Consider the following 27,361-nt stretch of genomic DNA (forward strand, 5'->3'; position numbering starts at 1 on the left):
AAATTGAACATGCTTTTTACACCTCGATCATGTGTAGTACAGACTATAGAATGTTGTAGTATACTGTAGAATGCCATAGTAAATACTACACTATTAGCCACAAAAAAACTCTAGTAAATACTACAGTAATGTCTGCAGAAACACTACAGTCCACAAAAACACCTTTAACAAGTTAACTATAGTAAATACTACAGTATTTAATTTGCATTCCCCTCCCCATATCACAATTTGTGCCACCCATAAGTGAGAAACCTACATGCCAAGTATAGACCATATATTGTGTTCCCTACCTACTTACAGGTTATGGAAAATGTGCTCTTTTAGTATTTCTCCTGTAGGTTTCCTAAAGGAGAAAGCCTCCACTTCTATGTCAAAGATAATACAATACTACAGAAAATACCACATTCTGCAAAAACACTACAGTAAATACTACAGTATAGTATAGTCCGCAAAAACACTACAGTAAATACTACAGAATACTTAAATCCACAAAAACATTACTTTAATTACAATAGTAATTACTATACCCTGCCCATTCCCCTCCCTCATAACACAATTTGAGCCACCCATCAGTGAGAAACCTTTATGCCAAGTATAGACCATATTATAATAATATATATTATATTGTGTTCCCTACAGGTTATAGAAAAGAGCAGAAGCGCTGCACCATCTGTTCAGATCCCAGTCCTACCTACGTACCTACCTACCTACATACAGGTTATGGCAAATGTGCTCTTTCAGTATTTCTCCAGGAGGTATCCTGAAGGAGAAAGCCTCCACTTCTATGTGATAATAAAACAAAAACTACAGTAAATACTACAGTATTGTACAGTCTGAAGAAATACTACAGTATACTTCAAACTATATACTGTAGTTTTCTTTTACAGCAGTATTTTAACTATAGTTAACTGTAAACACTACAGTATACTACAGTAAATACTACAGAATAAACTGTAGTGTTTTTGCAGACTTTAGTCCGCAAAAACACTAAATTCCGCAAAAACCCTACAGTGAATACTATAGTAGTTTACCAAAGTATACTATTTTTTAATGTGGGTAGTCCAGGTCTAGGCTTAACCTGTATCCCGGAAACCATACCAAAGAACGCAAGCACAGTATATGAATAATATCTCATTCTACAATAACCCATGCGGCCAGGGTCTCCCAAATCCATCTATCCTCATCACTGAGCCTAACGACCCCTTAACGAGTCAAACGTTCACCTATGGCTCATTGCACAATCCCCCCCCCCCCCCCCTGTTCAGACCATAATGCTCCCCAACATAACCTACAGACACTTTCCGTAAAGCCTTTAATTGGGGTTGAGGGGCCAATCATCGTGGTGTAGAGAGAGGGCTTAGCGGAGAAAGATACCGGTAGATCACATTCTCTCCATTCTCCCCCACATGCTGTTCATCTCCCTTGGCGAACACTATCACCCCAACATTCCACCGTGGTAACCTCTTGGCCATTGGTTTCGCCTCAGTCTAGTCAAGTATTAACCCTCCTCTACACATCCGTGGGCCTCTCCACCCACAGACTAGACATGGTCTCTGATTGGGTCTGTAATTCAGCAAATTAGCAAACTGGAAAAAGACATGCCAATTAGGGAGGAGGGTGGTAGTGTTTGAACATCCTCCACTCGGAACAAATGCCTCCCACAACATGCAGCCTCACACAAACACTGACTGAGTCACACAACCCACACTGCCACAACCAAGCGAATCTATTAGTGGGATCAGAGAAAGATCTATCAGAAGTTCACGTAAAACAGTTTGGAATGGAATATATCCAAACATACATCTGATGTCCTCAATGAGGACCATGCCTGTTTTAGCATATCAACACAGTAATGCTAATAACGTACAGGTGAATGGTGTGAACTGTCTAAAGTTCTGTAAGTAGGTTGTCATACTGAGTGGATGTCTGGGAGAGTGAGTTACTGTTTATGGCCGGCTATAATCCAAGCTGGATCGACAGATCGACATCCTCCTTGGACAGGCACATTGTGGAGAGAAGCTGTCAGAGTGTAACATCTACAGTATAGCTCAGACAGAGGAATAGACAGGAGAGCCCTCATGAAACTCTTGGTTTACTACAAAAGTTAACAGCACATTTTATTCTGAGAGAGCTTGCAGAATGTGGACACAACTTTGTTCTCTTTGTCCAGTGATTTTCTTGGAGTCTATTTACTGAATTATTCTAAATCAGGCAAGACTAACCGGTGCACCATCCATTTCAATTTTGAAAAAGTTGTATTGCTCCTCTCATCTCCAGCCTCTTGATATCAGTCCTCCCTCCCATATCTCAGCCATACGTCCGTCCGTCCCCCACTCTCTCTCACCCCACAATTCAGCCCAGCCAGGCTCTGAAACAATTCTCACACTCCTCAGACCCTAATTTCCTCAGGTTCCAGGAAGGCTCCTGGCCCTAATCCTATTATTTTAATATCATGTGATTGGGATTTAAATCTGGAAACCAAGGAGCTAGCAGGAAACCTGCTCCCCTCAACAATGCACAGCCTCAATTAGACAAGTTAAAAACGCTTAGCCACGCTCAGTAATCTTGAGCAGGCTGTGAGGGAACACACTTCCTAATCCCTGTCATGATCCCACTACAAGCATCAGTTTGAGACTACTTTAACAAAAATAATGAACCACCACGAGTCTACAGCCCCACAGCTGCCACATTGTCAGGGCCTTTAGATTCTTTCAGGGGAAGTTTTTAGAGCATTATGCTAAGTCGATGACTGAGAACTCACAGAGCATTGGTTCTATTTCATTGAACGTGCAAGCCAAGTGTAGAACCAGTAGCAGAAGTGTTTGTTATTTAAACATTTTTGGACAGAATCCCAAACGGAAATGAAACTGAAAAAACTACTTCACCCAGCACACTCCAGGTGTTCCTCGACTCCTGCACAGCACAGAATAACTCACCACGACTTTTCCACATTTTCAGAGGTCTTTTCTTAGCCTTGGGCTTGATCTCTGTTGTTCCAGCACCTGCAGGCTCCTGTGTGCTCTGTAGCGGTGTACTCTGAACAGGTGCAGTAGTGTACACCTCTGTCTGGGTTCCCACCTGGCCCACCTCTGTCCCTTCCATTGTCCAAAATACCTTGGTGGTGGTGAGGACCTCGGTGGTGGGGGGCTGTGTGATCCTCTCCTGTGCCTTCCCCCAGAGCACACTCCACCATTGGCCATGAACAGGAGCCATGAGCAGCAGCAGCAACAGCAGCAGCAGAATGCACAGACGCAGGACAGCCATCCTGTCCTGATGCTCCAACTACCGACTAAAAACTTAAGATGTTCTCCAGTATGTTCACAGCTCATGCTCCACTCTCTTCCCTGCGTCTATCTGCTCTCTCTCTTCCCTGCTTCTATCTGCTCTCTCTCTCTCTTCCCTGCTTCTATCTGCTCTCTCACCTGCTTCTAACTGCGCGCTCTCTCTCTCTCTGTTCTGCTCTGCTCTGCGATTAGCGGTGACCCCTGCTCCAGACCCCCTCAGCACCATGCAGACTTAGGTATTTCACAGGCAGCACAGCAAGAGCAGCAGCTCTACACCACGTCTGGCTCACTTCACTCTGGCTCCCATCACAGTGGGTGGGTGTGTTAAGAGGATGTAAGTGCCAGCCGTAAGCCACAGCCCCCTTCAGTAATGCCATCCCCCTCTGTATACCATTATCATCAACCCTAGTACAGCTTAAATGTAGGAGCTGGCCATCAACAGTCGTTGCTTACTAAACAAACAGTTGTCAGTAAAAAAAACAAATAGGGGCACCGTGACATTAGCTCTGGTATTTTTTATACTGTAGTATGTTCTCCATTTTCTTTTTAAAAAGTAAGCCAACATGTTTTCAGCACCTTTATTTCCATGACGTATCAAAATTATTCTTTATAATGGCTCGCTTATATGTTTCTGCAGCAGACATAAAGTGAGCAATATGTTTGGAGCATCAAATGGCAATATAATCGCAGTATCGAATCACAATACATATAGAATCGTGAGAATCGCAATATATATCGTATCGGGACCTAAGTATTGTGATAATATCGTAATATCGTATCGTGAGGTCCCTGGCAATTCCTAGCCCTGAAGGACATGGTGAGCACTGCACACATGTTCCATTCCCCCGGGACAAGAGTTAGGACTACAAGACCTCAGAAGAATGCTGTAAAAAGGGCACCACAAAGGAACACAATTAAATGTAACATTAACGGTTTGTACATTTGACATATAACCTACCCTTAATCAGTTGCATTCATGTCCATGAAAAAGCTGAATAGAACTATAGGTGTAACAATACACATAGGAAGTTGGGGTGCTGAGGGTGCTGCAGCACCCCTTGAAAAATGGCATGCATTGAATCGCGTGGCCTTACCGCCACTTTCTTTTGCAAAATTACTAAGAATTAACAAACTTGTTTTCTAAAATTGTCAATTGCAAACATCATATTAAGGTGTGGGATGTTCATTGTATGACAAGAAAAAATGTGCAGATCCATTTCACTCCAGCAAATAGCATAATCTGTCTGTCCACAATTCACCTGTGGGAAAATGGCGGTTCTCAACACCACACAACACAAAGAGCTGGCTGCTACTGTCTGAGAGAACGTTCATGAGGAGATTACCTCTGCCCTCGACTTGAAATTAAAACCGTTAAATTAAATCACTCACTTTTAAATTGAATGCCTATTCAACTAAAGTGGAAAGTCTGGAGAAGGCGGCCAATGTGCCAGAGGTTTAAATCCATGACCTGGGAACAGAGCGAGCTAAGCTAGAAGGGGTAAACAATCTCCTAAAGAGAAAACGGAACCACTTGAAAATTATTCCGGTAAAATCAATGTACAGGTTATAGGAAACTGGAGTGGATGCGGGCAACCCAACTTCCTTCATGAGCAATCTTCTCTCTGAACTGTTTGGGCAGGAGAAGCTGTGTCCCATGTCACTGATAAACATTACGCACCACAAGGGTCCTCTATGAAATGGGTCTGGTTCTATGATTGTACAAATCCACAGTTTTTAAGTCAAACAGTGAATTGTTCGCCTTGCAGTGGAATCCAGGGCTCTGACCTATGTGGATAATAGGATCAGCATCTACCCAGATCGTAGTGGCGAAATGCTAAAATACAGGGCAACCTACAATGACGTGAAATCCCAGCTACGCTAAATCTGAGTTGCGGTTCATCCATCTGGCAAAACTCCTCTTGATCTTCCAGAATACAACAAATCAAATCAAACTTTGTCAAAAAAGCGAACACAACAGGTTTAGACTTTACCGTGAAATGCTTACTTACAAGCCCATAACCAACAATGCAGTTCAAAAAAGAGTTAAGAAAATATTTACCAAATAAACTAAAGAAAAAAATAAGAAAAAAATAACAAAAAAATAACAATAATGAGACTGTATACAGGGGATACCGGTACGGAGTCAATGTGCGGGGGTACATGTTAGTCAAGGTAATTTGTACATGTAGGTGGGGGGGGGGGGGGGGGGGTCAATGTAAATATTCCGGTGGCCATTTGATTTGTTGTTCAGCAGTCTCATGGCTTGGGGGTAGAAGGAGCCTTTTGGTCCTATACTTGGTGCTCAGGTACCGCTTGCCGTGTGGTAGTAGAGAGAACAGTCTATGACTTGGGTGACTGGAGTCTCTGACAATTTTTGGGCTTTCATCTGACACAGCCTAGTATATAGGTCCTGGATGGCAGGAAGCTTGTCCCCATGTACTGGGCCATACGCACTCCCCTCTTTAGCACCTTACGGTCAGATGCAGAGCAGTTGCCATACCAGGCAGTAATGCAACCAGTCAGGATGCTCTCGATGGTGCAGTTGTCCAAATCTTTGCAGTCTCTTGAGGGGGAAAAGGTATTGTTGTGCCATCTTCACGATTGTCTTTGTGTATTTGGAGCATGATAGTTCATTGTTGAAGTGGACACCAAGGAACTTGAAACTCTCGACCTGCTACACTACAGCCCTGTCGATGTCAATGGGGGCCTGTTCGGCCAGCCTTTTCCTGTAGTTCTCGATCAGCTCCTTTGTCTTGCTCACATTGAGGGAGAGGTTATTGTCCTGGCCTCCTCCCTATAGGCCATCTCATCGTTGTCGGTAATCAGGGCTACCACTGTTGTGTCGTCAGCAAACTTAGTGATGGTGTTGGAGTTGTGTTTGGCCACACAGTCGTGGGTGAAAAGGAGTACAGGAGGAGACACAGAACGCACCCCTGAGGAGCCCCAGTGTTGAGGATCAGCATGGCAGACGTGTTGTTGCCTACCCTTACCACCTGGGGGCGGCCCATCAGGAAGTCCAGGATCCAGTTGCAGAGGGAGGTGTTTAGTCCCAGGGTCCTTAGCTTAGTGACAGGCTTTGTGGCCACTATAGTATTGAACGCTGAGCTGTAGTCAATGAATAGCATTCTCACATAGGTGTTCCTTTTGTCCAGGTGGGAAAGGGCAGTGTGGAGTGTGATTGAGATTGCGTCATCTGTGGATTTGTTGGGGCGGTACACGAATTGGAGTGGGTCTACAGTATCTGGGATCTGGGATGATGCTGTTGATGTCAGCCTTTCAAAGCACTTCATGGCTACCGACGTGAGTGCTACGGGGCAGTAATCATTTAGGCAGGTTGCCTTCGCTTCCTTGGGCACAGGGACTATGGTGGTCTGCTTGAAACATGTAGGTATTACAGACTCGATCAGGGAGAGGTTGAAAATGTCAGTGAGGACACTTTCCAGTTGGTCCGCACATTTTTTGAGTACACGTTCTGGTAAACCGTCTGGCCCTGCAGCTTTGTGAATGTTGACCTGTTTAAAGGTCTTGCTCACATCGGCTACCAAGAGCGTTATCACACAGTCGTCTGGAACTGATGGTGCTCCCATGCATGCTTCAGTGTTGCTTGCCTCTAAGTGAGCATAAAAGGCAATTAGCTCGTCTGGTAAACTTGCGTCACTGGGCAACTCGCGTCAGGGTTTCCCTTTGTAGTCCATAATAGTTTTCAAGCCCTGCAACATCCGACGAGCGTCAGAGCCATTAACTCAATCCTGTATTGACACTTTGCCTGTTTGATGGTTCGTCTGAGGGCATTCCCCCCCTGCCAAGGAAGCTCAAGACTTCTTCGAGAACCACATCAAACCCTATACACAAGGGGACAAGTCGACAGATTGAACCCAATTATGACTGGCTCAATATTCAATCAATCACACAGCCTAGCATATGGCTAAAGTATATGCTGCCCTCAGCATAAGACAATGATGAGGACACCCCCTCAAGTGTGTACAAGGAAAATTATTACTATTATTGTTGAGTATTGGACTTTGTTATTATTATATTGCCTATGGAACAGAAGGACATTAACACAGTGATGACACCACAACAATTAATGAGCAATGGAAAATATACTGTACTGAGGTGTCACACGGACTGGACCTGCTTCCAAATCCAATCAAATGTTATTAGTCACATGCGCCGAATACAACAGGTATAGACCTTACAGTGAAATGCTTACTTATGAGCCCTAATCAGCAATGCAGTTTAAATCATACAATTAAGAAAATGAAATAAAAGGAACAAGCAATTAAAGAGCAGCAGTAAAATAACAATAGCGAGACTATATACAGGGGGTACGGGTAAAGAGTCAACGTGTGGGGGCACTGGTTAGTCAAGGTAATTGAGGTAATATGTACATGTAGGTAGAGTTATTTAAGTGACTATGCAAAGATAACAGAGAGTAGCAGTGGCAAATAGTCTGGGTAGCCATTTGATTAGATGTTCAGGAGTCTTATGGCTTGGGAGTAGTAGCGGTTTAGAATCCTCTTGTTATCGAAACTTTCCGCTCCGGTACCGCTTGCAGTGCCGTAGCAGAGAGAACAGTTTATGACTAGGGTGGCTGAAAACTTTGACAATTTTTAGGGCCTTCCTCTGACACCGTCTGGTATAGAGGTCCTGGATAGCAGGAAGCTTGGCCCCAGTGATGTACTGGGCCATACGCACTACCCTCTGTTGTGAATTGCGGTCTCAGGCCGAGCAGTTTCCATACCAGGCAGTGATGCAACCAGTCAGGATGCTCTCAATGGTGCAGCTGTAGAACCTTTTGAGGATCTGAGGACCAATGCCAGATATTTTCAGTCTCCTGAGGGGGAATAGTTTTTGTCGTACCCCCCAATAAATGGCATTCTCACATACAGTAGGTGTTCCTTTTGTCCAGTTGGAAAAGGGCAGTGTGGAGTGCAATAGAGATGCACCATCTGTGGATTTGTTAGGGCGGTATGCAAATTGGAGTTAGTCTAGGGTTTCTGGGATAATGGTGCACTTCATGGCTGCAGATGTGAGTGCTATGGGTCGGTAGTCATTTAGACAGGTTACCTTAGTGTTCTTTGGCACAGGGACTATGGTGGTCTGCTTAAAACATGTTGGTATTACAGACTCGGACAGGGAGAGGTTGAAAATGTCAGTGAAGACACTTGCCAGTTTGTCAGCGCATGCTCGCAGTACACGTCCTGGTAATCCGTCTGGCCTTGTGAATGTTGATCTGTTTAAAGGTCTTACTCACATAAGCTGCGGAGAGTGTTATCACACAGTCGTCCGGAACAGCTGGTGCTCTCATGCATGTTTCAGTGTTATTTGCCTCGAAGCGAGCATAGAAGTAGTTTAGCTCATCTGGTAAGCTCGTGTCACTGGGCAGCTCTTGGCTGTGCTTCCGTTTGTAGTCTGTAATGGTTTGCAAGCCCTGCCACATCCGACAAGCATCGGAGCCGGTGTAGAACGATTTGATCTTAGTCCTGTATTGACGCTTTGCCTATTTGATGGTTCGTCGGAGGGCATAGCGGGATTTCATATAAGCTTCCGGGTTAGAGTCCTGCACCTTGAAGTGGCAGCTCTAGCCTTTAGCTCAGTGCAGATGTTGCCTGTAATCCATGGCTTCTGGTTGGGGTATGTACGTACAGTTACCATGGGGACGACGTCATCGATGCACATATTGATGAAGCCAATGACTGATGTGGTGTACTCCTCAATGCCATCGGAAGAATCCCGGAACGTATTCCAGTCTGTGCTAGCAAAACAGACCACTTTTTTATTGACCGAGTCACTGGTGCTTCCTGCTTTAGTTTTTGCTTGTAAGCAGGAATCAGGAGGATAGAAATATGGTCAGATTTGACAAATGGAGGGCGAGGCAGAGCTTTGTACGTGTTTCTGTGTATGGAGTAAAGGAGGTCTAGAGTTTTTTTCCCTCTGGTTGCACATTTAACATGCTGATAGAAATTTGGTAAAATGGATTTAAGTTTCCCTGGATTAAAGTCCCCAGCCACTAGGAGCGCCGCCTCTGGATGAGCATTTTCCTGTTTGCTTATGGCGGAATACAGCTCATTGAGTGCGGTCTTAGTTCCAGCATAGGTCTGTGGTGGTATGTAGATAGATAATAAAAATAGAGATGAAAACTCGCTAGGTAGATAGTGTGGTCTACAGCTTATCATGAGATACTCTACCTCAGGCGAGCAAAACCTTGAGACTTCCTTAGATATTGTACACCAGCGGTTGTTTACAAATATACATAGTCCGAACCCCCCCTTGTCTTACCAGATGCCGCTGTTCTATCCTGTCGATAGAGCATATAACCAGCCACCCGTATGTTGATAATGTCGTCGTTCAGCCACGACTCCGTGAAGCATAAGTTATTACAGTTTTTAATGTCCGGTTGATACTTTAATCTTCCTTGTAGGTTGTCGATTTTATTTTCTAATGATTGCACTTTATCTAGTAGAACAGAAGGCAGTGGAGGTTTATTAGATCGCCTACAAATTCTCAGAAGCCAGCCTGACCGCCCTCTTTTTCTCCAGCTTCTCTTCACGCAAATGACGGGGATTTGGGCCTGTTCCAGGGAAAGCAGTATGTCCTTCACGTCGGGTTCGTCAGACTCGTTAAAGGAAATAAAAGCTTCTGCCAGTTCGTGGTGAGTTATCACTGTTCTGATGTCTGGAAGTTATTTTCGGTCATAAGAGACGGTAGCAGCAACATTATGTACAAAATACGTAAAAGAAATAAGTTACACCAACGCAAAAAAACGAACATCAGAACAGTTGGTTAGGAGCACGTAAAACATCAGACATCTTCTCCGGCACCATGATACACATAGCCCCACATTCCTTGTGGGGCTACAGCGCATTGAATTCCTAAATGGGCAAAATATGGGAATATAAGTTGGAAATTACTGGTACTGAGATATGGCCAGTCCCATATGAACAACTACACAATGTATTTTTTAAATTTCATTTCCAGAAAAATGTAGGACAGGCTATTGAATTTATCTCCCAGGGAGGCCATAGTGAAATATTGTGAAGATTTTGATTATAGACTTCATTTCTTGCACATACCATCTTCTTTATTTTACATAGCATGGATCACTTAAATGCTTAATAAAAATGTAGGGTGGGGGGGCTTTCTAAAAGAATTAAGAACTCCTCTTCTCTCAACAGAAGAAGCCACCTCACTGGGAGCTCAAATCTCCCTCAATGAACTCAAAAGGGCATTGGATAGCATGAATAAAGGGACGATATTCCTCCTGAGGTCTATTTAAAATGTTGGAATCAATTAGGTCCACTAGTGCTCGAAATTATTAACACAGCCGTTCACGAAGGTTCATGTGGGAGAGATGTGAATACAGTACTAATGTAACTTTCATTTAAAAAAGGTAAGGATGACAACCAGTGTTCTCACTGATAAACACAGATATGAAACTGTTTTCCTAAATGTTGTTGACCCGTCTCGAGACTTACCCAAATTGGTCCACACAGACCAAAGCGGGTTTGTTAAAAAAATGTATCCTCGGATAAACTCTGTTGACTATTACATATCTTAGATGCTTCATCAGAAACAACAGCTCCTTGGGCTGTATTATTTCTCGATGCAAAAAAATATTTTGGTCCGTCTTGGAACATATGGGAATTGGCTCCATTACTATGATTAAAATACTCTATGTCAATCCCTCAGCCATAGTTATAACAGACAATATCTGCTCCGTTTAGAATCACTAGAAGCAGCAGACAGGGCAATCAAATTTCGCCTTTGCTATTTTTATTATCCATGGAACCCCTGGCACAGGCAATTTTTCAATCGAAGGAATAACACCAATTTACTTAGAATCTACTAATTACTTCATCTCATTATACACAGACGATGTTCTACTTTATCTAGACAAAGTATCTCAATCGCTCCCAAACACATTGAAGATCAAAGATAAATTCAGCTTAATCTCAAGTTATAAAACGTACAGTATCTAACCAAATCAAGCCTTCTGCATCTCAAGGCCCCGATGGAGCTCCATCTCTACTTATGGAATACCAATTGTTACCGATTTTATCAATTAAATCCAACCGATGGAATAATATCCTAGTTCCTTAAACCGGCAGAATATCTATTGTCAAAATAAATACAGTGCATTTGGAAAGTATTCTGACCCCTTCCCTTTTTCCACATTTTGTTACGTTACAGCCTTAATCAAAAATGTATTAAATAAATGTTTTCCTTCGTCAATCTAAACACAATACGCCATAATGATCAAGCAAAAACTGGTTTAGTAATTTTTGCAAATGTATAAAAAACAACAGATACATTATTTACATAAGTATTCAAACCCTTTGCTATGAGACTCAAAATTGAGCTCAGGTACATCCTGTTTCCATTTATCATTCTTGAGATTTTTCTACAACTTGATTGGAGTAATGTGGTAAATTCAATTGATTGGATGTGATTTGGAAAGGCACACACCTGTCTACATAAGGTACCACAGTTGACAGTGCATGTCAGAGCAAAAACCAAGCCATGATGTCGAAGGAATTGTCCGTAGAGGTCAGAGACATGATTGTGTCAAGGCACAGATCTGGGGAAGGGTACCAAAACATTTCTGCAGCATTGTAGGTCCCCAAGAACACAGTGGCCTCCATCATTCTTAAATGGAAGACATTTGGAACCAACAAGACTCTTCCTAGTGCTGGCCGCCCGGCCAAACTGGGCAATCGGGGGAAAAGGGCCTTAGTCAGGGAGGTGACCAAGAACCCAATGGTCACTCTGACAGAGCTCCAGAGTTCCTCTGTGGAGATGGGAAAACCTTCCAGATGGACAACCATCTCTGCAGCCCTCCACCAATCAAGCCTTTATGGTAGAGTGGCTAGACAGAAGCCACTCCTCAGTAAAAGACAGCCCGCTTGGAGTTTGTCAAAAGACACTTAAGGACTCTCAGACCATGAGAAACAAGATTCTTGGCTTGAATGCCAAGCGTCACTTCTGGAGGAAACCTCGCACCATCCCTATGGTGAAGCAGGGTGGTGGTAGCATCAAGCTGTGGGGATGTTTTTCAGTGGTAGGGACTGGGAGACTAGTCAGGATCGAGGGAAAGATGAATGGAGCAAAGTACAGAGAGATTCTTGATGAAAACCTGCTCCAGAGCTCACAGAACCTCAAACTGTGGCGAAGGTTCACCTTCCAACAGGACTACTACCATAAGCACACAGCCAAGACAATGCAGGAGGGGCTTCGGGATTCGGGTCCTTGAGTGGCCCAGCCAGAGCCTGGACATGAACCCAATCGAACATCTCTGGAGAGACCTGAAAATAGCTATGTAGCGACGCTCCCTACTCAGCGTGACAGTGCTTGAGAGGATCTGCAGAGAAGAATGGGAGTATTCCCAAAATACAGGTGTGCAAAGCTTGTAGCTTCATACCCAAGAAGACTCAAGCCTGTAGTCGCTGCCAAAGGTGCTTCAACAAAGTACTGAGTAAAGGGTCTGAATACTTATGTAATTGTGATATTTCAGTTTTTTGTTGTAAATTTTCAAAAATGTCTAAAAACCTATTTTTGCTTTGTCATTGTGGGTTATTGTGTGTAGATTGAAGAAAAAACAACAATTTAATCAATTTTAGAATAATGCTGTGACGTAGTCAAAGGGTCTGAATATTTTCCAAATGCACTGTATTGCTGCGGCTGAATTTTTGGAGTTCAATGATTCCCATGTTTCCCCCTTCCGGCATTTGGGATAAAATTCATAGTGTGGTTTCAAAATGTATATGGCAAGGTAAACGATCCAGGATAAAATTAACAAACTTACAAAGAGTGAAAGACATAGGAGGACTATCCGTACCAAAATTTAAATCGTATTTCCAGGCACTAGCATTTCGGCCCATCCTAAATTGATTTAGACATGATTTTTTCGCCCTCTGGCTGAGTATAGAGAGACATATGGTGTCGCCTATTGCCCTAAAAGAGGTGGTCTTCACTGATATATCCCTTAAACAATGTAAGCTATACTTTGGTCCTATTATTGCTCACACAATTTGTATTTGGCACCAAATGTAAAAACAAGGTAACTGGGAATCAAAATGTCATGCCCATAATCCAGCATTTCACAATAAGGCCTTGTGATCTGGAGGGCGACCTTTTGCATTCCCCCAATAGTCAATATGTGGAATTCTTACGCTTACCGATATCATGGACAGTAATGGTTTGAGATTTGAAAGATACATACACTTACCAGGCAACTCCTTTTTTCTACTGCCCTGTAATTAAATGCTTCAGGGGCATAGTTACAAAATTAATTTTGAAGTGCATGAATGTAAATATTATCTTACTTAACGATGATAGCTCCTTGAATCTGTCAATCAATCAGAGACGATTACTGCTGGCAGGCAGTAATCAGGGGTTGGGGGGATGGGATGGAAGGTTGGGGGTGGAGTCCCACTATTTTTTTGTTTTCTTTTCCTGATTGCTGAGATGTTTTGTAATCAGTACATTAGGTCCCCATTGGACAGGAATCTGCCAATCAGTGGCTGTCTGACTCTGAGGGCCCCTGGGCACTGATTAAACATGGGAGAGTAAAAAGCTCGACTGTGACAGAGGAGAGGGGAATGCAGGGCATGGAGAGAGGAGAAGAGGAGAGGGGCTTCTGCCAAGCCTTCACAGCTCAGTGATCAGAGGGGCCGGGCAGAAAGACATGCAGGCAGACAGACAGGCAAGCAGTTATAGTGACAAAGAGAAGCCTGTTTCGCTACTCAGTACTCAGGACCCTGGTGTTGTGTGTTGAGGGGATGGGAATGGGGCCTAGGACAGGTTCTGACAGCACTGTGAGCAGCACACACACACAGACATGGAAGATGAGGATGAGCCCACTCTGGACCAATCAAGTACTAGATGAATACACTGTTCAGATACTGCTTCAATTAAAAGTAACAATACCTATTCAAATGCACATTAAGATTACCAATACACAATCATCCATTGAACACCAATTGTAATTGTGATGTGCATGTTTAGATATTACAACCAGCACTTGGAATTGCATGTGCATTGTCTTAGATGTGCAACATTTCACAGCAATCCACAGTGGCGGTATGGATGGACTCCATACTAAAGAGACTGGAAACTAGTGTTTCAGTGGTCCTAATGAGAGTTGCTGGGAGAGTTGGGGCTGGAGGTTTGCTAAATGGACCAGATGATGGATTTAGTGTAATTTTAAGGAAACCCAGCAGGGAGGAAGGAAGCCCAGGTTAGCCTGCCCTGGGGTGGTAGTGTTTCATGTGAGGGGGCCCCTATAAGAATCCCATTCCTGATGGGCTATATAGGGCTAGGGGCTAGGAGGCAAGTCATCAGTTGCTGTTTTAATGTTGTGAATCTATTCACACAGAGATACAGTAATTTTTCATCTATATGGAATCAATACACAAGACCTTTGACAATGTAGTACACTATATCCAAAATCCAGTAACACCTAGCACTTCATCACATGTACTATGTATAAAATAGATTCAGCACAGAGTGATTAATATGCTCACAATATATGCACTGAACAATGATAATATAAATACTGTGCTCATATAAAGTCTAACCATGAATGGGTTTGAATACCCCCATTCAAATCTGTAATGAATTCCTTCAAATGTCCCTACTGTAAAAGCGACTGTGTTTAATATAACTAAGCTTCTTGGTAACTTCATGTGTAGGTTGTTACAGGTGTAAAAGCATTCACCTTCCCTGTATGTCTACAGCTTGTACAGTGTTCATGCTGTGAGGCTGACACAATAAAATTACATCAAGGACCAATCATTCATAGACACAGAGTGGTCCTCCAGCTCCTCCATGTGTTCATAAACAGAACTGCAGATGAAACTTCACTCCCTCACCAGAACACACTGCCCTGCGTACACACACGGTGCCCTAAATGCACCCCATTCCCTATGTAGTGCACAACTTTTGACCAGGACCCATAGGACTCTGGTCAAAAGTAGTGCTCTATATGGGGAATAGGGTGCCACAGCAATCCCTGTCCCTTTAAGATTGACCATAGTGATGTCACCAGAGGTCAGGTTCCTGGGAGGATTACCGTCAGTGTGGAGGAGAAGAGCCAACCTGACAGAGGCCAGGCCTCACTAATCAATTAGCAAAGCGAAGGAGACTTTGCGGGTGAACAAAAACAGAACTTTGCCACATTAAATCACAATCACTGGGAAGCTCTCTTATCAAGAGTCTGACCCTTGAATGGTGTATTATTATTATGGGCAGCAGATCAAGAGCAATCTGGTTTTATCGGGGTGATTTAGTTAGACACATGGGCCCACTGGCCTATAGCTAAGTTTGTAGCCAAATAAGTCTCTCTCAAAAAAAGATTTGTCCCACCATGTTGACAGACAGACATTCCAATATTTCGCTTGCAAAAAAATCCATTATTTGTATGCCACCATGTTTTAGGATATTCAGATCCTTACTCCTTTAATAACTATCCTCATCAGTTGATTTTACATTTAGCTAAGCCTACATTTCATCTAAGGGCTGCCAATGTCTTAAAAAAAGTGACAAAATCCATAAGCCATAAAACTCCTAAATTGTCACATAACTTTCAAATAAGAGGGCATTACTACTAATAAAATGCTAAATTGACATAAAACCATAACTTTAAATGTATTAGCCTTGAAGACAAAGTATGTAGGTAAGCTGTCCATATAGTAGCCAAAGTACTTAGTGTCAGAGGAACAAACTGATTGGCAGTTCTCCCAGCCAATCGCTGTCTAGATATAAGAGCTATGGGTGGAGACCAGTGGAAAGGTAGACAGTGTGTGACTGTTCTCCACTCTGGAAGAGGTAATTATAAAGCATTTCACTTTAACTCTCTCTCCGCACACACGCATACATAAATTCACTCTCCCTCTCAGCGATCCAACTCAATGAAGCCTCTGTTGCAGATCTGTTTTCCTATGGCTAAGTTGGCCAACCCCCCCCCCCCCCCCCCCCCCCCCCCCAAGTGTCATTTATGAGGCATTTTCAGGTCAGGCTATCTATGGCATGTTCAGAGCAGGACATTTATTTATTTATATGTACTTATAGAGTAAGGGTACTGGTCCTCTCTGACTTGTAATAATCTGCAATAACATTAGAGTTGATGTTTTACTGGGCGAAATACTTTGGCAAATGTGACACCAGATTACAGACACACTGTGATGATACACCACTGACTATACCCCCCTCCCCTCAAGGTGTCGAAAGCGTTCCACAGGGATCCTCTCCCATTTTGACTCCAATGCTTTTCACAGTTGTGTCAAGTTGGCTGGATGTCCTTTGGGTGGTGGACCATTCTTGATACACACGTGAAAAACCCAGCACCATTGCCGTTCTTGACACAAATCGGTGCGTCTGGCAATACAATACCCCGTTCTAAGGCACTTCAATCTTTTGTCTTGCCCATTCACCCTCTGAATGGCACACAGATGCAAATCCATGTCTCAATTGTCTCTAGGCTTAAAAATCCTTCTTTAACCCGTCTCCTCCCCTTCATCTACACTGATTGAAGTGGATTTAACAAATTACATCAATAAGGGATCAGAGGGGGAAGCAATGGCGGAAGCAGAAGTATTTTGTGATTCTCTTGACGCAAGTACAATTGGTGAGAATGAGTGTATGATGGTGAACAAGAGTGGAGAAAAAGGGCTAAAGTTGGAGATGAACAGCAATTTATGGTCGGGGTGCAATTCACAAGCAAGGATGTTTTTTGGAGGTAACCTGTTTGCGGTCTCGAAGACGGTGAATGGCGAATTGGGTAAAGTGGAATTGGTCAGAGTGACCAGGAGCGGTATGATGTTGATTTCATGTGTGTCAAAAGCGTAAAGGGAGAAAGCTCTGTGGCTCTACAAGATGTCAACGTCTGATGTGGAAAGCTATGCTTTTCAGAGTAGGGCACCGGTTAAAGGTGTCATCATTCCAGGAATGGTAGACGCACTTAGCTTGAATCGAATGATAGACGGAAAGAAGGATCAAAGTCTATCGGTTGTACTGTCGTTTGATGAAGGGGTTCTCCCGACTTATGTAAAGATAATTTGGTGAGACAGTGCTGTATGTACAGAAGCCGTTTCAGTGTTACAATTGTAAAAAGTTTGGACACGTGGCAAGTGCTTGTTGAAGGAATAAATATGAAGTAGTGGAAGAAAAGTATAGCCAGTTATAATTAGTTATGGTAATGGTTTAACAGATAAACAATTTTTAAAAAAGATCAGTCTTTATGTGGCTAAAATAAATATAACATTATTAAAAATGTTATATCAGGTATTGTTCATCCTGATCAGACAGGTTTTTTCATGGACGATACATTGGAGATAATATACGACAACTACTAGAAATAATACAATCTCATGAAACATCTAAGAAGCCAGGCCTGGTATTTATAGCGGATTTTGAAAAGGCCTTTGATAAAGTAAGACTGGATTTTATTTATAAATGCCTGGATTTTTTACATTTCTGTGAGTCTCTTATAAAATGGGTAAAAGTAATGTATAACAACCCCGTGTGTAAAATAGTAAATAGCGGCTACCTACACAGTTTTGAATTGTCAAGAGGAGTTAAACAAGGGGGTCCGCTGTCACCATATCTATTCATTATGGCCATCGAAATGCTAGCTATTAAAATCATATCAAATAACAACATTAGATGATTAGAAATCTATGGCTTAAAAACAAAGGTGTCCATGTATGCCGATGAGTCCGCAAGCTAGATCCCTGTAATGTCTCATAACTTTTCTGGAGTCTCTGGACTAAAACCTGATTATGATAAGTGTACCATATTACGTATTGGATCTTTAAAAAATACAACTTTTACATTACCCTGCAGTTTACCTATAAAATAGGCTGATGATGAAGTAGACATACATGGTATTCATATCACAAAATATATAAATGAGCTCTCCACAATGAATTTCAATAGAAACAAGTAAAAATAGACAAGATCCTTCAACCATGGAGAGGTAAATACCTGTCTATTATGGAAAAGTTGCCCTGATTAACTCCTTAGTCATATCTCAGTTTACTCACTTACTTATGGCGCTGCCTACTCCAGATTATTTGTTTTCAAATCATATGAGAAAACAAATATTTTGCTTTATCTGGGACGCTAAATCAGACAAAATAAAGTGTGCCTATCTATATAATGAATAGGGTGGGTTGAGATTATTAAATATAAAAGCACTAAACCTCTCTAAAAGCTTCACTTATTCAAAAGTTTTACTTAAACCCTAATGATTCTCAAGTAGATTACTAAGAAAAGCTCATCCATTGTTTAAAAATGGCCTTTTTGCCTTTGTGCAGATTGCCATATCTCATTTTTGTTGAATTGAAAATGATACTTTTTTGAAAGTATATCTCTTTTTCAAACAAGCATTGCAGAGCTGGCTACAATTTCAATTTCATCCCCCTGAAAAGATAGAACAAATATTACAACAAATATTATGGCCGAACTCAAATGTGCTGGTTGATAAAATACCTGTATTTATGGGAAAGATGTTTGAAAAGGGTATTTTGTTTTTAAAGGATATTGTAAATTGGAATGGTAGAGTTATGTCTTACATGGAGTTGTCAGAATTGTATGGGAAGGTCTGCTCAATCCAGGAGTACAACCAATGAATTACAGCATTACCCCAAAAATGGAGGAGGCAGGTGGCAGCGGGAGGAGGTAGTGAATAGGTCTGTCTGACCAATATAAATGATCAAAACTGGCGGAGGAATAAAAATAGCATGAATAGGAAAGTATACCAGTTTCATTTGAGGACCAGGATGTTGGCACAACTGTGCCAAGAGATTTTTGATGTACCGATTCAATGGTACAGGGTGTATGAGTTGATATACACTGCTCAAAAAAATAAAGGGAACACTTAAACAACACAATGTAACTCCAAGTCAATCACACTTCTGTGAAATCAAACTGTCCACTTAGGAAGCAACACTGATTGAAAATAAATTTCACATGCTGTTGTGCAAATGGAATAGACAAAAGGTGGAAATTATAGGCAATTGTGGCCTGCTGGAGGTCATTTTGCAGGGCTCTGGCAGTGCTCCTCCTGCTCAAAGGCGGAGGTAGCGGTCCTGCTGCTGGGTTGTTGCCCTCCTACGGCCTCCTCCACGTCTCCTGATGTACTGGCCTGTCTCCTGGTAGCGCCTCCATGCTCTGGACACTACGCTGACAGACACAGCAAACCTTCTTGCCACAGCTCGCATTGATGTGCCATCCTGGATGAGCTGCACTACCTGAGCCACTTGTGTGGGTTGTAGAATCCGTCTCGTGCTACCACTAGAGTGAGAGCACCGCCAGCATTCAAAAGTGACCAAAACATCAGCCAGGAAGCATAGGAAATGAGAAGTGGTCTGTGGTCACCACCTGCAGAATCACTCCTTTTTTGGGGGTGTCTTGCTAATTGCCTATAATTTCCACCTTTTGTCTATTCCATTTGCACAACAGCATGTGAAATTTATTTTCAATCAGTGTTGCTTCCTAAGTGGACAGTTTGATTTCACAGAAGTGTGATTGACTTAGAGTTACATTGTGTTGTTTAAGTGTTCCCTTTATTTTTTTGAGCAGTGTATAAAGATTCAAGACTGAGTTTTTCAGCTAAAATTATTATATGTAATTCTTGCTACCAACAAAATGTTGAATATTTGGGGCATTCAATCATCGAAGCTCTACAGATTTTGTTGTGAGGATACAGAATCAATAGACCATTTATTTTGGTATTGCCCTTAGGTAGCCTGTTTCTGGACTCAGGTTCAGGAATAGCTGAAAATGCAGAACATTGATCTAAAATTGACCCTAGAAATAGGACTGTTGTGAGATCTGGAGAGACCGTGTCAGTCAATTAATAATATACTAATACTCTTAGTAAAAGTATTTATTTTCAACTCGCAATCTGTGGATTCTATTTGATTAGATAGATGATGTTCAGGGCAGGTCATCCAGCCAATTCTATTAGCCTTAAAGGAAGTCATAAGAGGAGAATTACAGAACCTCAGATGCTCTCCTCTCCTCACATACAGACAGGGGTTCAAAGCATGTTGCCGTGTGCTGTGACATCCATGTAGGGATAGACTAACGCAGGACACCATTTGAGAAGAACCACAGGTTATTGGGTAATGTATCTGTATTATCCAGTGTGTGGCACTGGCTGATTGAGTGGAATGACTTGTATTAAATGCATTACAGTCAGGGTTAGGGAGTAACAGATTACATGTACCAGCAAAAATATTGTAATTAGATTAACGTTTAAATTCAGAAAGGATGTTTGCAGAAAAAAATATTTGACACTTCTGTTTTCTCAATAAGTTTGTTCCTCCTGAGTGAGGCTGACCATAAGTCAGAAACCACTATGATGACACACCAAATGTGTTTGATGGATCGCGGGAAAAGAGCAGGAATCGTTTTCTAAGCTACAGTGTCTTCCAACGGTGCCACTGATGTAGGCATCCAAAGATTATCCAACTTGAATAAACGCTTGGAGGTATGACAGCAGCGGTGTAGTCTACGGCGATACGGATATAACTTATAATTGATATCTACATACCGCGTTGTTGTGAATCAAGCTGCTCTCTCATTTAGCTATTTGCACGATTGTGGTGGTTGTGGATGGCTGTTCACAAATCTAAACGTGTATTTGAACCCAATAATTTATTTTATTTTACCTTTATTTAACTAGGTAAGTCAGTTAAGAACAAATTCTTATTTTCAATGACGGCCTAGGAACAGTGGGTTAACTGCCTTGTTCAGGGGCAGAATGACAGATTTGTACCTTGTCAGCTCGGGGATTCCATTCTTGCAACCTTTCGTTTACTAGTCCAACGCTCTAACCACTAGGCTATACTGCCACCCCCCTTGTCAATTGTAATTGTTTAACCTAGCTCAAAACCTCCCAAAAATGTGGGATTGTACATGAGTTTGAATGGGAAAATTGTATTGAATCTCCAATCAACGCATTATTATATGAAATCAAGCAGCCTCTTTTCTATGGACATTTGTAGAACTTGGCTAGGAGGCAGCCAGTTGTTAGCCCAGCTGTAAGCCACTATCTAAACAAGTTATTAGCCTGAATCTCTACACTTTTAATCTCTTTAGAACAAGTATGAATCTTCACATCCCATTCTCATTGGAGGGTGGGGTGGGGGAGGTTAGTTGCTGACTTTTTGGGGTTTCAGGATGTTCGCAGAGTACTCTTAGTTCTGAGTACATGAGTTCACAGTAGTGAAATAATGTTTACTTTTCAACTGTAAATAGTGTCACTTTTTGGTCCACCGAACATCGTCTCTCCTTTCCTGTTTACAATCAAAGCGATTGTATTTCAATGCTCCCTAGTCATACTCACCTCTTAAACATGACCCACTTCACCTTAACACGGTATCAAATACATCCTGCTTCAGTGGGATATGTTTGTAGTTTATTAATGGTCATGTCTTTCTGTGCTTGGGGCTTGTGTTACTTTTAGAGGCTGTGTAGAGAGGCTGAGCTGATCTGAACACACGTCTACAGTACAGTAGTACTGATAGAGCCAGCATGGCCAGATTTGATTTAGTGTTCTCATTGGAAGCAATAACAGAGTTTAAGGTAAACACTTCTGCCTTAAGGGCACATATTTAAAGAGTAGGGGAATTAACAGGAAGCCTTTCTGCCAGCTGATGAGCATCAGAGGAGTTTATTTACTTCATTCTTAGACATTCTAACCTGGAGTAAAGTTGAGTGGGAGGTCAGGTTAGTTAAAAAACTACTGTAACATAATACAATTTGTACAAAAAAAAACATTTTATATGATGGCATGCCAAAATAACACTGTCCTTGATCCTCAAGTGCTTAAAGTAGGAAAGCAAAGGTTGCTGATAGTGTCTGATACAGATTTATAATACACATCTGGGTGTATTGTTTATAAGGACAGATAACTTTCCCTCAACACTGTTCCCACAATTAGTAGTAATGGCTATGCAAACAGACCTGTGGAGATGCATTGTGTGGTCTGCCACTCATGCTTATTTGGGTCGTACAGAGGAGAGCCCGGGCCATCTTTCTGAGTCTGCCAATGGTCCCTTCAGCACACACACACACACACAGGTAAGCAGAACACAATGCCTCTGGGTCTGGTTCAGTCTGCTTTATAAAGACCATCGAGCCGTTTCACTGGTTCACTCAACCAATCAGAAATCATACAGCACTGGTGACATCACGTCACAAGAGCGTGTTTTATGTGTCTGGACAGAATGGAGAGGAAAGATGGTTTGACAACATTTCGGCCACAAAGGAAAACCAAACAGCCCAGTGAAAACCTCTATTGAGTATTGTTCAGACTGACAGATTTGTTACAATAGACTGGACAGTTATTCAGCAGAGTTAATTCATAAATCTCCCTGGGTAGGGAGTGAAAGAGGTCAAATTTACAGGTGAGATAACTGAGTAATGTGCCCTCAAACCATGAACTGTCACTGTGGTCATCGTCACTGTCTTTACTTTGATATCTGGATGATCTGTAGCCTCAGTCAGATTCACCTGTAAGTATGGTCTCACAGGAGAAGCAACTGGAGTCACCATATACCAGCAGCCACTTTGATCTCAGAATAACTCTTTCTATTGGATCATATTTTAGCCTCTAACAATGAGAACTTAGATTTCTTTTAGATTTAAGTGCTGACTTCAATACTATTGATCATGCTATTCTCACTAAGAGGCTAGAAGACTTGGTTAGTCTACGAGGACAGGTTCTCAATTGGTCCAAATCATACCTCTGAGCGGTATCAATTTGTTAATCTGGCCAATAATTAATCTGAACGTTCCAAGCTTGAATGTGCCGTTTCCCAAGGTTCTCTGCTTGGACCCCTTTAGTTTTCCTTGTACGTGTTACCCCTTGGTCATTTTATCTGTAAGCACAACATGCACTTTTACTGCTAACGCTGATAATACTCAATTGTATTTATCTTTTAAATCAGACAATGCTTTCCAGTCAGCCCACCATGAGACTTGCATCACAGATGTTCAACACTGGATGACAACCAACTTCTTGCTTTTAAACTCTGATAAGACGTAAATTATGCTACTTTGACACTAAAAACATATAAAAGTGTCAGACCTCACTCTCAACATTGATGGTTGCCTCATTACACCAAACATGGTTGTTAAAAACGTTGGTTTTACATTTGACCCGGCCTAACTTTTGACAACCACATAAAAAGCATCCAAAAACAGCATACTTCCATCTCAGGAACATTTCCAGAATTACACTTCATCTCTCAGCCAGATGCCGAAAAATTGGCCAATGCATTTGTTTCATCTAGGCTAGACTACTGTAATGCCCTCATCTCCAGCTGTTCAGACTCTATTAGAAGTCTACAATTTCTACAGAACACTGCTGCTCAGATTTTAATCAACACTAGAAGGTATGAGCACATCACTCCAGTTTTATATGCACTACACTGGCTGACTGTAAAGTATCGGTCTGATTTTAAGGTCTTACAAAATAGTCAAAATTGGTGAAGTGAAAAAATAACAACAAAAAAATAACAAAACACTGAAAAGTGGTGCGTGCATATGTATTCACCCCCTTCGCTATGAAGCCCCAAAATATAATCTGGTGCAACCAATTACCTTCAGAAGTCACATAATTAGTTAAATAAAGTCCACCTGTGTGCAATCTTAGTGTCACATGATCTCAGTATATATACACACTTGTTCTGAAAGGCCCTAGAGTCTGCAACACCTCTAAGCAAGGTGCACCACCAAGCAAGCGGCACCATGAAAACCAAAATCAAATCAAATTTATTTGTCACATACACATGGTTAGCAGGTGTTAATGCAAGTGTAGCGAAATGCTTGTGCTTCTAGTTCCGACCATGCAGTAATATCTAACAAGTAATATCAGTTTGTCCATGATGTGTACGCCGAGGAACTTAAAACTCTCCACCCTCTCCACTACTGTCCCGTCAATGTAGATAGGGGGCTGCTCCCTCTGCTGTTTCCTGAAGTCCACGATCATCTCCTTTGTTTGGTTGTCATTGAGTGTGAGGTTATTTTCCTGACACCACACTCCGAGGGCCCTCACCTCCTCCCTGTAGGCCGTCTTGTCGTTGTTGGTAATCAAGCCTACCACTGTAGTGTCGTCCGCAAACTTGATGATTGAGTTGGAGGCGTGCATGGCCACGCAGTCATGGGTGAACAGGGAGTACAGGAGAGGGCTCAGAACGCACCCTTGTGGGGCCCCGGTGTTGAGGATCAGCGGGGTGGAGATGTTGTTACCTACCCTAACCACCTGGGGGCGGCCCGTCAGGAAGTCCAGGACCCAGTTGCACAGGGCGGGGTCGAGACCCAGGGTCTCGAGCTTGATGACGAGTTTGGAGGGTACTATGGTGTTAAATGCTAAGCTGTAGTCGATGAACAGCATTCTCACATAGGTATTCCTCTTGTCCAGATGGGTTAGGGCAGTGTGCAGTGTGGTTGCGATTGCGTCGTCTGTGGACCTATTGGGTCGGTAAGCAAATTGGAGTGGGTCTAGGGTGTCAGGTAGGGTGGAGGTGATATGGTCCTTGACTAGTCTCTCAAAGCACTTCATGATGACGGAAGTGAGTGCTACAGGGCGGTAGTCATTTAGCTCAGTTACCTTAGCTTTCTTGGGAACAGGAACAATGGTCGCCCTCTTGAAGCATGTGGGGACAGGAGACTGGGATAAAGATTGAATGAATATGTCTGTAAACACACCAGCCAGCTGGTCTGCGCATGCTTTGAGGACGCGTCCGGGGATGCCGTCTGGGCCTGCATCCTTGCGAGGGTTAACACGTTTAAATGTTTTACTCACGTTGGCCACAGTGAAGGAGAGTCCGCAGGTTTTGGTAGCGGGCCGTGTCAGTGGCACTGTATTGTCCTCAAAGCGAGCAAAAAAGTTTGTGTCTGGGAGCAAGGCATCGTGATCCACGACGGGGCTGGTTTTTCTTTTGTAGTCCGTGATTGACTGTAGACCCTGCCACATACCTCTCGTGTCTGAGCCGTTGAATTGCGACTCCACTTTGTCTCTGTACTGACGCTTAGCTTGTTTGATTGCCTTGCGGAGGGAATAGCTACACTGTTTGTAATAGGTCATGTTTCCAGTCACCTTGCCCTGATTAAAAGCAGTGGTTCGCGCGTTCAGTTTTGCGCGAATGCTTCCATCATTCCACGGTTTCTGGTTGGGGAATGTTTTAATAGACGCTGTGGGTACAACATCACCGATGCACTTGTTAATAAACTCGCACACCGAATCAGCGTATTCGTCAATGTTGTTGTTCGCCGCATTGCGGAACATATCCCAGTCCACGTGATCGAAGCAATCTTGAAGCGTGGAATCCGATTGGTCGGAACAGCGTTGAACAGACCTGAGCACGGGTGCTTTCTGTTTTAGTATAGGCTGGTAGAAACAAAATGGAGTCGTGGTCAGCTTTTCCAAAGGGAGGGCGGGGGAGGGCCTTATATGCGTCGCGGAAGTTAGAATAACAGTGGTCTAGGGTTTTTCCAGCACTGGTAACACCCAATGAAGTTCTTTCAGGGCGGTCGATGTGTCTGCTTGGGGGGGAATATACACGACTGTGATTATGATCAAAGAGAATTCTCTTGGTAGATAATGTGGTCGGCATTTGATTGTGAGGAATTCTAAGTCAGGTGAACAGAATGACTTGAGTTCCTGTATGTTGTTATGATCACACCACGTCTTGTTAATCATAAGGCATACACCCCCGCCCTGCTTCTTACCAGAGAGATGCTTGTTTCTGTCGGCGCGATGCGTGAAGAAACCAGGTGGTTGTACCGACTCAGATAGCATCTCGAGTGAGCCATGTTTCCGTGAAGCAAAGAACGTTACAGTCTCGGATGTCTCTCTGGAATGCTACCCTTGCTCGGATTTCGTCTACCTTGTTGTCAACAGACTGGACATTGGCGAGTAGTTTGCTCGGGAGCGGTGCGCCCGTCTACGGAGCCTGACCAGAAGACCGCTCCGTCTGCCCCTTCTACATCATCGTTGTTTTGGGTCGCCGGCTGGGATCCGATCCATTGTCCTGGGTGGTAGGCCAAACAGAGGATCCGCTTCGGGAAAGTCGTATTCCTGGTTGTAATGTTGGTGAGTTGACGTTGCTCTTATATCCAATAGTTCCTCCCGACTGTATGTAATAAAACCTAAGATTACCTGGGGTAACAATGTAAGAAATAACACATAAAAAAACTAAATACTGCATAGTTTCCTAGGAACGCGAAGCGAGGCGGCCATCTCTGTCGGCGCCGGAAATCCCCAAACAGGTCAGGGAAAAAGTTGTGGAGAGTACAGATCAGGGTTGGGTTATAAAAAATATCATAAACTTTGAACATCCCACAGAGCACCATTAAATCCATTATTAAAAATGGAGAGAATATGGCACCACAACAAACCTGCCAAGAGAGGGCCGCCCACCAAATCTTACAGACCAGGCAAGGAGGGCATTAAGCAGAGGCAACAAAGAGACCAAAGATAACCCTGGAGGAGCTGCAAAGCTCCACAGCGGAGATTGGAGTATCTGTCCATAGGACCACTTTAAGCCATACACTCCACAGAGCTGGGCTTTACAGAAGAGTGGCCAGAAGAAAGCCATTGCTTTAAGAAAAAAATAAGCAAACACGTTTGGTGTTCGCCAAAAGGCATAAGGGAGACTCCCCAAACATATGGAAGGTATTCTGGTCAGATGAGACTAAAATTGAGCTTTTTGGCCAAACGCTGTCTGGTGCAAACCCAACACTTCCCATCACTCTGAGAACACCATCCCCACAGTGAAGCATGGTGGTGGCAGCATCATGCTGCAGGGATGTTTTTCCATCGGCAGGGACTGGAAAACTGTTCAGAATTCACCTTCCAGCATGACAATGACCCTAAGCATACTGCTAAAGCAACACTCGACTGGTTTTAGGGGAAACATTTAAATGTCTTGGAATGGCCTAGCGAAATCCCAGACCTCAATCCAATTGAGAATCTGTGGTATGACTTAAAGATTGATATACACCAGCGGAACCCATCCAACTTGAAGGAGCTGGAGCAGTTTTGTCTTGAAGAATGGGCA

General features: G+C 42.9%; 1 protein-coding gene and 1 non-coding gene across 7 annotated transcripts in view; one reads left to right on the plus strand and one right to left on the minus strand.

Annotated features, from left to right (window-relative positions):
* LOC129824089 (collagen alpha-1(XV) chain-like) overlaps nucleotides 1-27,361 on the minus strand; it is a 63,113-nt gene that overhangs the window by 32,500 nt on the left and 3,252 nt on the right. For 5 of the 6 annotated variants that reach the window (XM_055883407.1, XM_055883404.1, XM_055883406.1 and 2 more), the window contains exon 1: nucleotides 2,937-3,597. The exons of the other annotated variant lie outside the window; for it this stretch is intronic. In XM_055883407.1, the coding sequence (XP_055739382.1) occupies nucleotides 2,937-3,264 (328 nt within the window). In that variant the 5' untranslated portion in view covers nucleotides 3,265-3,597. Of the gene's footprint in view, nucleotides 1-2,936; nucleotides 3,598-27,361 lie in introns of those variants that run through there. 6 annotated transcript variants of the gene reach the window in all.
* Nucleotides 309-361, plus strand: LOC129824635 (U7 small nuclear RNA). The gene has a single exon (XR_008754787.1). It is a non-coding gene; the product is annotated as a U7 small nuclear RNA (small nuclear RNA).

Source organism: Salvelinus fontinalis, chromosome 26 (genome assembly GCF_029448725.1).
Source record: "Salvelinus fontinalis isolate EN_2023a chromosome 26, ASM2944872v1, whole genome shotgun sequence".
Taxonomy (NCBI): Eukaryota; Metazoa; Chordata; class Actinopteri; order Salmoniformes; family Salmonidae; genus Salvelinus; species Salvelinus fontinalis.